This window comes from Lepisosteus oculatus, chromosome 8 (genome assembly GCF_040954835.1).
Source record: "Lepisosteus oculatus isolate fLepOcu1 chromosome 8, fLepOcu1.hap2, whole genome shotgun sequence".
NCBI lineage: Eukaryota > Metazoa > Chordata > Actinopteri > Semionotiformes > Lepisosteidae > Lepisosteus > Lepisosteus oculatus.
Genome location: NC_090703.1, coordinates 18,008,895 through 18,023,491, shown reverse-complemented (window position 1 = coordinate 18,023,491; position 14,597 = coordinate 18,008,895). Strand labels below are relative to the sequence as shown.

At 35.4% G+C, this 14,597-nt stretch overlaps 1 protein-coding gene across 4 annotated transcripts in view; it reads right to left on the bottom strand.

Moving 5' to 3' along the window:
* aspg (asparaginase homolog (S. cerevisiae)) overlaps positions 1–14,597 on the bottom strand; it is a 53,989-nt gene that overhangs the window by 27,765 nt on the left and 11,627 nt on the right. For 3 of the 4 annotated variants that reach the window (XM_069193324.1, XM_015350860.2, XM_015350858.2), the window contains 4 exons: positions 11,464–11,593; positions 8,316–8,351; positions 1,981–2,092; positions 419–544 (listed from right to left, as the gene is read on the bottom strand). In XM_069193324.1, the coding sequence (XP_069049425.1) occupies positions 419–544; positions 1,981–2,092; positions 8,316–8,351; positions 11,464–11,593 (404 nt within the window). The remainder of the gene's footprint in view (positions 1–418; positions 545–1,980; positions 2,093–8,315; positions 8,352–11,463; positions 11,594–14,597) is intronic. The other variant, XM_015350859.2, reaches the window with a different exon arrangement.

The window sequence follows — 14,597 nt, the reverse complement described above, 5'->3', positions numbered from 1 at the left end:
TTGCATATTCCTCTATTTTCATTTTGTTTTATTGTTGTACTGTAAAGCACTTTGAGAAACCACTTTTAAAAGTGCAATATAAGCATATTTATAAGTGTGTACATACTGTGTAGAAGCATAAATAGATCCAAATATATTGTACTATCTTCCAATCTACTGAACAAGTGAATAATACTGGAGTATTAAGGTAAACTGTAAATCTTGACAGCTGACCTTATATAACATTCATTAACTTTCATTATACCCTCCGCTTTCCAAAATTACACTTTCAAACCAGGTGCTTTCATTCTGTCAAGTTAAATATGTACATACATTACTTGAATACACATTGATCCTGCAATTTCTGGTGAAGTTCCCAGTCACTCAGAACATAATATCTAATAAGGAAATGGGGGGACAATAAGTAAATCTGTCTTACCTGGGAACCTGTCAGAATGACAGGTTTGCCTAAATGCTCACACATAAAGGACAGTGCAGATGCAGTGTATGCCATGGTATCTGTCCCATGCAAAATTACAAAGCCATCATACTCTTCGTAGTGTTTCTAGGGGAAAACAGAGAGGAAAACTGACATATAGAAAGTTTAATATACCTCAGTAAGTATTTACATATTTTAAAAATCCCATGGAAGTCAGAAATTAACTCATTAGGAATTAGTAGCATTGCCATTCAGTATATTCTTATTTTAAAAATATAGTGCATCCTCTGACAGTATTTCATAGACATGACATTGGTAAATGCATTACACGAAATATTCATCAACAGGAGATCTGTTATTAAAGTTGCAGGCTAATAATGTATATGACCACCATGGGAAACAATAAAAATTGTACATCTTGCAGGCTGCAAAAGCAGAAGCTGTTTTGTGAGATTTTGCCACATTCCTCTCTTACAGTCTGGGCAAGCCTGTCTCTATTCACTGATCTCTGAGCCATAAAGAACACACGTCATCCCTGCTCATACCACAAATGGCAAAATGGGTTAGGGCATTCACAACATAACTGTCATATTCTAATCTTGTAAAAAAAAAGTATCTGTCACAGAAATATTGTAGCATGAGGACATGCATAGTTTTGTAGAAATGTTGACATCAGGAAGAGCCCAGAGGAACAGCAGCAAGTGAGGTTCCAGGAATTCATCAGAATTCATTCATTATACAAATCATGTCAGGTTACAAAAGGTGAAGCTCGGTAGCAACCTGACACTCCATCTTGGAGCATTAGACTGGACCTCCCCATCAATTGGTCACTTGGACATCAGAAATGAGTGTATCATTTGAAATGTCAATGCTATGGTTCAATCACTGACTTCCATCCAGACCTCAAGACACCAGCAGAAAACCTTAATCCATCACTAAAGAAGAGCTGGCACCACTTCCAACTGGTAAGTTGCTTCCTGACAGCTAAACTACTAACATGAGGGTTGCTTCACCTACATTGCAAACAACAGGTTGTAATGACTTTAGAATATGATGTGTTAATCTTGGAGAGAGTTGAGACCCACAAACCTTGAAATTCTTGGCCTGTAATTAATGGAGCCATCGGGCTGTAATCTCTTGATAAAAAATGCTGTACAGTAAACAAGGGTACACTGACCTAGTCCAGCTTCCAAAATTGCAAGAGCACAAAGGTGACATAATCTTGATAATAAGAGCATATTGCTTTCATTCAGTGCATTTCTTTCTTTCTGGTTTCCTCCAGGATTGACATTCAACAGGTTTAATCACCTCATCACCTGCGTCCAATCTTTTAATAAAAAGTTATTTAGTGCTTCTGCTATAATCAAACTTTTCTTAGCAGTATCAGTCATGAATAATCAATTGATCTAAATTATGCCAAGAAACATTTCATCTATATCTCAAATCCCTATATTTTCTAGAAAAATGCATGCAGAAATAGATTGTGTTTATCTTCAAAACACTTTGAAGGATGAAGTGATAAAAGGACGTGAAAAATTACATCATTGGAGTTCTGCGGGTACCTCAATATCTTTGGCAATCTGCGCCCAGTCATCAGTGGTCATGTTACAAGAATCCAGTAAGGGAGAATATTCCAAAACTGTATAAATAATTCTCTTGTTCTGTTTTGAAAGCCTAGAGAAGGAAAAATAAATATTATATTTACAAGTGTATAGCAAATGACAACAACAATGCGCACCACGGGGCACCATATCTGGTTAAATTTGCTTAATCTGACAGTAATTGGTATGTCCGTGTCATACGGAAAGTTCTTTCATTGTCCATGGGAAAAATTTCCCATTGGTTTAATTTTGACGTGCAACAAATTTTATTACACCAAGGTGCATAATTCTCATGATTCACATAACATACATCCAGTATATACACATCTACATGCATAAATTTAGATATACAGTATATGCATACTCAAATAATCATGGAAACCAGAAAATGTGAAAATTACACATTAATGATAAACAGATTTTGTATAAGTAAGATCCAATTGGTTCTTCTTCATACCAATATTGTTAAATTGCTGCAGATGAACAATATTGCTAATCTCTCTGATGTTCCTTCTAGAAACATTAACCCCTGTAGTCGTGTCAATGCTGTCCTCAAAAATTTAACTGGATCATCTCTCATCATAAATTATATTTCTTCACTTTTGGATACTTTTCAAAGGGTGGCCATTCTTAGCCTTGTCTGTTGTGAACAGTAACAGCTGAATCCCATCTCAAAATGTTGTATACAGCACATGGAGCTGTAGTCTGTTAATAGGAGAAGCCTTTGTTAGCTAAAACTAGGCTAAAAATGTCTATGCTTTTGTCATTTCCTTACTATCTCTAGTGTTCTACATATTTATAACTTTACAAATGGTATCAATGTCTACCTTAGATTGTACCTGAGACAGCTCTGTGTTTTTGATGCCTTGCCTGAGAACTAATGACATTCCAGTTGAACCTTAATTAAAACAATGGCATGAATTTCCAGATCATATGATTGATATAATGCAGAAAACTCCCTTGTATCCTGAAGAAATAGGGGGAAGGGGTTCCAGATAAGAGGATTTTTAGGATAGATGACGATAAAGAAAACTGATACAGATTAACACCTAGCCTAAAGCAAAATGACCAGGACAGCACCACAATTATAAAAAATGAGTCATGTAACAGACTAATGTAATGGTAAAAGAATTATGGTACTCAACATCACCTGACAAATCTTCAGTAACATAATGAAGTAATCCTGGGCACTTAAGTATAAATTAACATCTAAAATGAAAATTAAAATAAATCATATCACAACAGTCCTTAATTTAAGTTTTTGTACATTTATACTTAAGTGCTCTCAGGTTCTGCCTTGTCAAAGGTTCAAAGGTGAAGCGTGTTCAGCAGCTGGAGGTGGAAGAGGAGAAGGCTGAGTTGCGGAGATGTATGAGAAATAGCTTAATAATCTTTCTGATTTCAGCCTGCTTGGTGGAATGGTACTGTTGCTGGAGAAAGCCATTATTTATCACATTTAGCCTGGTGACATGTTATGCCGGCCTCGACAACAAGCGTTTTGCGAACCTTAATATGTGCGGGATTTAAATTTACGCTACCACTGAGATTTTTTTAAAGATTTTTTTTTCCTTTATTATTAATCTCTTTGATTTTTTTTTGGGGGGGGCAGGTGTTGCTTCAGGTTTCTGGATGCATAATTATCAGATACAAGGGACTTTATTGTAGAAACAATGCCAATCCATTATTTAGTTTACCTTCCTACAAATCCTCCAAGATTTCCTTAATGTAGACATAGGATCAGATTACCATGTCAAATAAAATGGCATATTACCTCTTTTTTTAATTTTATAAAACCGTTGAATGAACATTTGGGCCTTTAGTCCTAATTAATCCATATTAGTAATTTTATCAAACATTTATAGATCCTAATGCATTACATTTAACTGGATCATATTAACATTTAGATATCAAGACTGAATGCAATCGGGTTTATCCAATGACCTTATTGTAACCAATTCAAATGAATCAACCACTCATGTTATCATTTAAATGGCACTCAAGTGTTCATCGTGGACAGTGAAATACAGATGAAGGCATGGCTCCCATAATGCATCTGCTATTTCTTGTTGATTTTCTTTTTTAGAAAGTGTTTATAGAAAAGTCACGTCATTTGCCAAACCGCTTTATACCATATGGTGTCGTGGGAAGCCGGAGCCTACCCAGCAACCAAAGAGCGCAAGGCAGGGTACACCCTGGATGGGACGCCAGTCCATCGCAGGCCAAGTGCAAGAAAAGTATTTTATAGAAATAAATATTTTGTCTTAAGAGTGTTGGCTGTTTCTTCTCTATTGATTAATATGATTCACACCTTCTGCACCGGTATAGTTTCAAGTGAGATGAGTATATTCTATATTAACCGATTTCAAATATTCCTTTTTACACAAAAATGATTAAAGGCATAATTTGCTTTAAATATTTTCCCATTCTTCTCAGTTTCCACAATTATGTCAAATATTGTATACACATTGCATTCCATAAAAAGAAGGAACACTATTTTGTACTAATATCATTGTCCTTGTAACAAGATCTGCATGCTGAAAAATCTCATCACAATTTGTGTAGTCAGATTAGGATGTCAAAGAGCATTTAATGTACAGTGTCCACAATTTGTAATGTTTTGAAACAACATGATGTAATCAATTTTGTAATATCTATACTTCCACAAAGAGACTGCAGTACATAAAATGTTAAATGGAATTTCATTAAAAAAATATATATCGATATAGATCATTAAAAAGCATGGAAGCACCTATACTAACTACAATGTTTTGTGTATGTTAATACTTACTATGGTGTTATGCATAATTCATAGTCTGCAACAGATGCATAAATAGTAAAAATACCATGGTAACTTACCATATTATTTTATGGGTTGAGAAAAAATATTTAAATTAAAAAGAAACGTTTGCAGTTTTTTCCATCAGAAACTTAATTTTGTGTTTTTCTAGTATCTCACAACCTCTTTACAGTCAACAAACCACAGTACATGTCTAACATTTTGATATATTAACTTGATTGGGTATGATTTCATCTGAATTAATGCATGGACGATACACACACCCCACTACAGCATGCTGATGAAGAACCATGCACAGTGCAAATACATGCCAAAGTCTACAATCAAGCACTTCAGTCTGAAAAACAAATTATTTTAACCTCAAATTATTAACGTCATCAAAACCCCCTGCAATATTAAAGTAAGGAAATTAACAGAGAACTTGATTCATGGGGTAGAAACCATACTGTCGTATGCTAATAGTCAAAAGCTAATGACCAGTTTTATTTTAATCACTGATTTTTTAAACTTTTTGTGATTGCTAGCATTACATGAATCCATTCCAAATAATTAATATACTATTGCCTATAAAATTATATTTTTGTAAAACTAGCTCTGGAGAATAAGAGCTTTTCTTCCCTGTAAGCACAGGTAGGTTTTGTGCAATTATATATCACACAAAACAGAAACCCAGCAGCACAAAGCTCTTCACTGGTACCAATAACCAAATGACAAGGGATAAATAAAATAAAACTACTTTAAACACTTATTTTATTTTACAGCATGTCATGATTTCTACAAAATTCTGGCTCTACTATTTGAAATGATTTAAATGAGGGAACATGGTAGCACTCGGAAATGAAAATCAATTTTGCTGACCTTCTGTTTTAACAGCAGGGTATGTTTTCAAAGCAAAAGGACAAAAATTATTCAGGTATTGGGAATTAGCCCCCATTTGGATCTTGTCTTGGTGAAAAAGCAGGCACCCGAGTGCCAGCAGATTCTTTGTCTTTGCTAGCAGGGTGGAAGCGCTAATGAGACACAGTGTTCAGATCAAATCGCTGCTCACCTCTGCTTCCGTGTCTGCTATGAATATTCATGGTTCTCTAAGTAGTGTTGAATTTGATGTTCTCCGTGCAGTGAGTAGGTCACAGTTAAGCAGCTACAAAAAGTTTTTTTTCTAAATGTTTTTTTTTTCTCCAAAAGCAGCATCTTTCTCATTAGCATAGTTCAGCATACAAACAAGAAAAGGACAACCAGTCTTTTTAGGGTTTCAATGGAGCAGCAGGGGGTACATGTATAACCTCCACCCCCTCAACTCCAGTAAAAACACAGCAAGCCGAGGCCGCCGACACGCTGTTAATTAGTCGCTGCTCGCGAGACGACCCTCCAGCATATGTTGTTGATAATATTAGGGCAGGGGTGGTGGTGCAAATGGTATTCAAATCACCAATTATTTATTTACCTTCCAGTGCTGCCGCAAGTGCTTATAGTAAACGAAAGAAGTAAGGATATTTGCATACTAAGTCTGGGGCGCCGTTGCCGTGGTAGTGGGAGCGGGGGTTATTCTAAGTAGATATCGACTGCTGTGTCTTTCAATGATGGCACTAAATCCCTAGTGAATCGGGTCAATAGATTTGCATCTCACACTTTCTTCTATCTAAATGCAAAATATAACTCTATGGGTTTGCACCTGATTTAAATTAATTGTACAAGTTCCTCGCGTCTGCACAGAACATAAACTACATTACAACCTAGCTCTACTAAGTATCTTGTTCTCAGTGTAGACTCATATACCCCATTTGAAGCAATTTAACAAAGCCAGCTCTTGTCACTCAGTTCGCTCATGCAAAATATGTCTGTGATTTCTAATGTCAAATTATGACATGAATATTTGAATACCCGTACTAAGCGAATTTTAAGATATGTTATCATCATCTTGGGTCCTGATCTCAATATTTACTGATATGAATACAATAATATCTAGTCCTGAAAAGAAACAAGATTATTTTCCCCCCGCGTTTGACAGTTCATTTCATTGCCAGCAACTACTGCTGCATGCTGTATTGTTGTGCATTTGATAAATAAACTTTGATTATTGATTTGAACTTACTGTATAACTAATTTGATTTTTGGTTCTTCTACAAAGTCCAAAAGAGGTTTGTGCAAAAGTTACAGGAATGTAAAGACAATTTCTTTAAAAATTAACTATTTTTATATTCCTTGAGAGATTACAACATGAATTTCACCAAGAAGAGGCATGAAAATGTATCTATGACTTCCATGCATTTTTAAAACACTTAGTTTAATATTTTTAGGTGGGAGACACTATAGTGCCATACCAATGTTGACGTGAAAAAATAAAATGGAACAGAAATGTGTCCAGTCATAAAAGTGTTGTACCTGTAAAAGGCCATTTGTGTGCCGCCACTTAATTGACAGCAGCCCTGTCTAAATTAAGTGACATGTGGCCATTATCAAGAGGCTTTGCCATTAGCAAAGAAGGCACAGTGTTAAGAGAAGAAGGTGAAGTGTACTTGTATGAACAGGACGCTGAACACATTCACTCCTACAGCATTGCCCTCTTTTAATTAGAGAAACAGTTTGGTGTCTCCTTATCTGTACCCCCTGTGTGTTTTTCTGTTCTTGGGTTGGGGCCTTCTGGCCTGCCTGGAGCAGCCTTAAGCAGACAGGACACAGTCTGCACTCCAGGCCTCCTCTCTATCTCCCCAGATTAGTATGTGCAGGCGCTTTCTCCACCCCCACGCTGTGGAAAACAGCATGGATTGTGTTATATCAGAGGATAATGCTCAGGAAGCTGCCACAGCTGCTTCTGTCCCATATGGCCAGGAGATGCTTTGCTCCTCTGTGGCTATTGTGGGTTATATCAGTGCAGACGCACATAGGGCCATAGTAGAGATCAGCAGTTTAAAAGACTCTCAACCACTTCACTGTTAACATAAGTCAGACTGTGTTCGCTGCTTTTCAATTCAAGCCTTACAAATCTGTTTTTTTTTTTACCATTTGAACATTTGCAGGAAATCAGAAAAATTCAACATGGACAGCTCTAGCATAACAGCTACTGTGTGTAATACTAAGTCTTCATACTAAGTCTGAAGTTTTTCTCCACTACAAATTTAGGGAGTTTAATAATTTGGAGGAGATACAAGTTTAACATCCAAAGACCAAATATTTTTGCCACTGAGCTCAAATCCAGCATCAAAACACTTCCCATATTGAGAATAATGGGCCTATTGGCTCTTTTGAAAAATATAAAAAAGCTGTAAAACAAAAAAATAATAACACATCTTTAGATTTGTTTTAAATCTAAAGATGTGTTATTATTTTTTTTTGTTTTACAGCTTTTTTCGGTCACAAATCTACACAAAATCATTGAAAAAACCTCCACTCATCCTCTTGCAAAGCATTAAGGTATATCAGGTAGACACAAAGCACTGCATCTCCAAGCCAGATTTACATAACAGCAAGCACATAAAAACTACCAGTAATACAACATGACCCTTTTGTAAATCCATCATCATGGTGTACTGGACTCCTGTTAAATAAATACATTGAAAAGATTTTGTGTCAGAAAAAAAAAACACACTTTAGAATATTTTTTTCCAGCAATTGAAGTAAAACTTTACTGTGTACCTGTCAGATATTGACAGTCTGTGAACATAAAATTTGTCTTGATGTTCATTTGGGTCAAATATAAATCCCATTAAGCACTGGCAATCTATAAAAGATTTCTTAGGTAAGGAAGACAGTCTTCAGAAATCAAGTATCAGAGGATATCATCTTCCATATGCTTGACACATACTGTAGGTGTTGCATTAAGAAGGAAGTTTAAAAGACTTAAAAAATAACATGCTTAAATTGGCTCACTAATTGTGAAACAGAAGATGTTTAGAAGAAAACCAACTATGAAACAGCTTCCCTAAAGGTACAAAGGGAATTCAAATGGAATGATCAATGCATATTAAGAATGGGATTCAAAGCCGCTTAATGTACAATTTTTAATTAAAGATCTTACCGCGTACTGGCTAAAGCACAGTTCTGAGTGTATTACACACATTATAAAATGGCTTTGTGCCTTTAATAAAAGGTAAATAAAATGATTAAAAACAAAATCCCAAGGTGCTCAATAATCACATTAGGAGGAAAACCACTCATTGAGGAATAAGCGGATGTCATTACATCTTAATGTTTCTCAGAAAAACTACAGTGTGGGGGTGATCAACCATGGTCCCAAAAAGCCACCATTTAGGAGATTTTATAGGCCACCTTGTACTCATCATTTTTAAAATACTTCTGTTTTTATCTGTTTAATTAAGATGTTTGCAGATAATTTGAAATGAGATTACTAACAGCCTATAGCTTTTAGGGAATACAGCTGATTGTTCCTGACTTAACTGAAGCAAATAACTTTCTACTTGTATCAAAACTTTATAGAGATTTTTTATCACAAGCCTTTGCAAACTCTTGATCTAAGATTGTGGCTCTTGAGGATGATGGATGACCACCCTTCTAGTGAAATCTCCAGTGGTGATTTTGCATCTTATATAGACAGGAATTTAGCAGTTTATTTTCCATAAAGATGCCCAGTAATTACAGAACTAAAGGTTGTAAGGCAGGGGTGTCAAACTAATTTGTTATGGTGGGCCAGATTTAATTTTAATGTACTTCACATGGGCCATACGTACCATAAAATTGCAAAATACTGCAAAATACTAAGCACAACCATTATATAGTAATTATGTGCAGTGTTCTACATTTTTGGTCATGTTACAGCACCATAGCTCACATTAAAATGTATTCAGCACCTATTGTGTCTTCACTAGTTACACATTTAGCAGAACTTTAACAATACTCACTGAATATGGGAGTTTAAAAACTTTACAAAATGAAAAAATTTAAGAGATCATAATTCTGATTATCTTACACTACATAAATATCTGTTCATCAAAATAATATAGTCAGGACATTTTGTTCAACAGTTGGCTAAAATAAATGCACAACTACATACACCCCTTACTATACAAAGGCTTGATTGCAAATTGCCAATACATTGAATAATTTGTTATTTGCAATTGCTTCCCTTTTCATATTGTTTACTTATTGATTTTTATAATTTAAAATACTCATTTTAAAGTAATGTCGGCATGTGCTTCAGAAGTTATAAATGGAAAAAAAAAGCATCACCAGCACATTCTGCTTGAGTGAATGATTAAACTAACATAACTTATCAGTGAGAAACAGCTCGACTTGTTTCTCCGTAATTAGCGGAGTTTTTAACCAGGAATCATAACTGGCAAAAGACCAGATTAAAGGGATGTTCCATAACATTATAAAATAACTAAAAATGTGGAACTATTTACTACATAACTATATTAAAAAAACAATATATTCACTTCTTTAACTACTGCTATTGCTCTTTGGCAAGAACAAAACGAGCATGCCCTATTTCCACTTACTTTTCTAAAGAAAATGTCTCTTGAACCAAACCGTATTATTTGTTTCTGTTTTATTCTGTAATATAATAATAACAAGGCAATTGTTATGTTCAAAATATCCTTCTGACATCATAATCTTAAGTACAGTTTCAGATAGACCATTGGGTGGATCAGGCAATAAATTGGCTCCAAAAATTGAGTTATTTAGAGGAAGTGTGTGCGTAGGTCCCATAGTGTCAATCATTTTTTACGCACTATTTAGGTGCGAAGACACACCCTTTTCAAACGCTATGTATGACAGCATCAAAGACAGTTACCACAATTGGTCAAAAGAAGAGAACCACAAGGGGTGTGCCTGCTTGGTGTGTTAGTTATGCACATTCAGATTAGATAAGAAATGATTCCAGGTCAATGACAGATAGTGTCTCCTATATAGGCCTATCCAATGGGGTTGGTGGGCTGGTCCCACCCACTGAACTGTACGTTTGACACCCCTGCTGTTACACTTTCAAACACAAATATGAAGGTTTAAAAACTCAGAAACAAACTGAAACATACTAAATAATGTGCTACATTGCAAGAAAAGTTTAAAATGCCTAAGACATAGGCAACCCTTCAATCATCTTAAAGAAATGAATTACTATTGACAAATTTAGTTTAATGGAAAACAGACACTGACCAGCTATTAAATAACACTTGAGGTACATATTGGGCATCCTTCCATATGCCTTCTAGTTCTGTAGTTTTGTTAATATTAATTACAGATCTAGAAAATGATACTCAATTTAGTTACTGTGTTCTTGCATAGCTAATAATGTGGAAAAAAACATTACACCAATGTAAAATAAATATGAAAATAATTCAGTGCTCATGCTGGTTTAAAAATTGGGAAAGGTCCCTTTCTTCCATATGGGAAAATTATTCAATTAAATAAAGTGTTCAGTGTAGGACAGGAGCCTTGAAAGACAAATTTGTTTTAAGGTTTACTGTTGTAAGGAGGCTTTTTTTTAAATGACTGCCTGTCTATGACCTAGCGGAAAGGTTGGTAAACAATAAGTAAAATTGAATAGATGAGAGCAGATCAGATGGCCTGAAATCTGTAAAGCCCTGTGTCCCAGAAGGAATGGAGCTAAAGAACTCTGTTTCAAAAATTATTTTCCACCACTGGAAAACTGATAATCCGGCTTAAAGGGTCGAGAAACTTATACGTACGGCAGGACCATAGTGTTCTCCGGGGGGTCATAATAGTCATAGAGACAAGTCTGCCTGGCGTAGGTCTCGTCATGCAGGATGAGCAGCTTGCGTAAAGTCTTAACAAGTGCATTAGGTTGAGGGGCCAGCACTGCAAAGAGTGGAGAGACAGTTTAAAGATGAGTGCATTCTCCCAGACACTTAAAAAAGAGCTGATGAACTGAGTGCAGGACAGATGAAATTCTTACTAAAGCAAATGTGCAAGTAGAATATTCAAAATGATATGTGCAAAGGCTCATATACAATACATTTTCTGGCATTCACACCATACCGAATTCAATAACTCCTAAAACATTCTCTTACAATTTAATAGAAGTTACAAATATCATAGCAATGCGATATCAAAGGATAAGTGAACCTTTTGCAATGCCGCAGAAAAGATCAAGGAATTTTTGAAAATTAGAACTCAAAGAAAAACCTTACACCTATTCACGCCAAAGATGATTAGGTGCTTGTTATTGCTGATGTTATTTCTCCCCCTAGTGGAACGAAAACTGTGGCTTTATGAAAGGAATTCCAGATCAAGCAGTATACGATTGCATAGTTTTTTGTTATAAATTCTGGTTTATTTCATTATACACCTATGACATGTGATCTTACACAGTTTAAATATTTATTTTTTTAATAGATTGCATCATTGTATTTAATGTTTCCTCTACCATCTAGGCTGTTAAAGAAATTCCTTCCTCTAAAAAGGGTCTACTGAGATTTTTTTTTAACAGTGGCTGCTAAACATGAAATCTGTTTTAAAAAAATCAATTCTGTCTCTATAAGTATCGATCTAGCACAAAAATACAAGACAGTAAAAGTGGTAGGACACATGTTGCTTGTTAGAATATGAAACAGAAGGAGATTATGAAGTAATATGAAACAAAAGCATGCACAACCCTAGGATTAAAATGTTGCCAAATCTAAATATAGAACTGTCCTCATGTCGTCTCTGTAGCAGCAGATTGAAAATCAAACCATCTCACTCACAGTGCAAGTTCATTGCCAATGTCTTTTTTCCAGCACAATACATTACAAATACTCCTTTCAGGAAACAACATTTTAAAATTATATTAAGCCTTAAACCTGAGCCAGTGGTTGTCTACCTCCAGCTTTTTAATAAAAGATGTTCAGCAAACTCATCATAGTCCAAGCTTAATCTTTAGTCATTTCCATTAGGGAGATAAGGTTTCCTACAGCGATTGAAAGAAATCAACCTCAGCTGATTTAACAAAGCCAAAAAGAGGAAAATCACATTAATAAATGCACAGTCTAGTACTGTCTGAGAGGACAGTAGACCTGCATGTCATTACTTTTTTTCCTCTCTATGTATAGAAAATAGTCTACATTTAACTGTAAGAAATCCAAAAACTTAACTCTAAGGCAAAAAGAAAAAACGAATATTTGCTCATATCATAGTGATCACAAGAAAGACTACAAATGTAGTACTGTCTAAGAAAACTCTGTCAGAGAAAACAGTTTTAGGGTCATGTACCTTCGACAATTAGTGATAATTATTGTGAGCCAGACAAAGCTATTAATTACTCACAAACTCTGACAGACAGATTACAAAAGGAAATTCAAATAGTTCCATAAACAAACTATAAGTGGTCAGAATTATTATTACAATTTAACAAGAATATTTAATAACTTTACATTTTTTCATTATTTTCTTGACTGACTTTAATAATGTTTTATATATAGTTCAATCACTTTCATTATTGAACAGAATGCAAATTTTGAATTTGAATAAAAGCATTTTTATGTTTCCTCATATAATCTGAATTTGCTACTTACGTAATGTGATAAGAACTTTTTTAGCTGCCTTCAATTCTCCCTGTAAAGTTAATTTACAGGCTTAATTAAAACCCCATGAACTTTTTTCAAGCATCTTCAGCAATTTATATTAATTTCTATTAAGCCAGAAGCCATATCTCCCTGCAACTCACAACTGGCAACCCACTGAAGCTAAGCAGGTGTGAGCCTGGTCAGTACCTGGTTGAGAGACCTCCTGGGAAAAACTAAGGTTGCTGCTGGAAGAGGTGTTAGTGGGGGCACTAGCAGGGGGAACTTACCCTGCGGTCTATGTGGGTCCTAATGTCCCACTATAGCGACGGGGACACTATACTGTAAACAGGAGCAGTCCTTTGGATGAGACGTAAAACCGAGGTCCTGACTCTCTGTGGTCGTTAAAAATCCCAGGGCGTTTCTCAAAAAGAGTAGGAGTGTAACCCTGGCATCCTGGCCAAATTTCCCATTGGCCCTTACCAATCATGGCCTCCTAATAATCCCCATCTATGAATAGGCTTCATTACTCTGCTCTCCTCCCCACTAATAGTTGAGGTGTGGTGAGCCCATTACCTGCAAAGCGCTTTGAGTGGAGTGTCCAGAAAAGCGCTATATAAGTGTAAGCAATTATTATTATTAATAATGTTACCTATCTTTATCATTGATTCACATCTAAATTGTTTACAAAACCACAGGGGTTTCTGAAGCATGAAAAGCATGAGAAAGTGTGGAAATGTACAAAAAATGAATGAAAATAAACTAAGAATCCCAAATTCTCAAGACATCTAGGAGACATTAATAGTTTTTAGCAAATCAGGCCAGAGTGATAAGTCTGATTAAACAGAGGAGGAGTATTTTATTTAGGAACACCAGAAAAAAGGTTCCAGAGCAGTAATATTGATTCAAATGTAGACTCAATCCCAGATTCTTTCCCTACTCCAGTTATGTTTGGCTAACTAAAATTAATCAATCCTAAAACCTGGCCGCTTATGTCCAGAATCAGCCTAAATGGTCATCTGAGTGATGCATCACATTATGTCATGTAGTTTTAATAACAGAGGTGAGGAGGAAGTGACCCTCCAAAACTGAAACAAAACTCAGGGAATCAGTTTCACACATGGACATAAAACACAAAGAACGAAAAAGAAAAAAATAATTTCCACAGCACAGCAGTATAATCCATTTCAGATTTTGTAAAGGTGGGATCATGCACAAACTGTATTTATGTCCTTGAGAAATTATGTCAAAATGATTATAGGCAGGGGATAAATGATAATAAAGGCAAGGCTGAAATATGGAAAACACACAGAAGACAATTG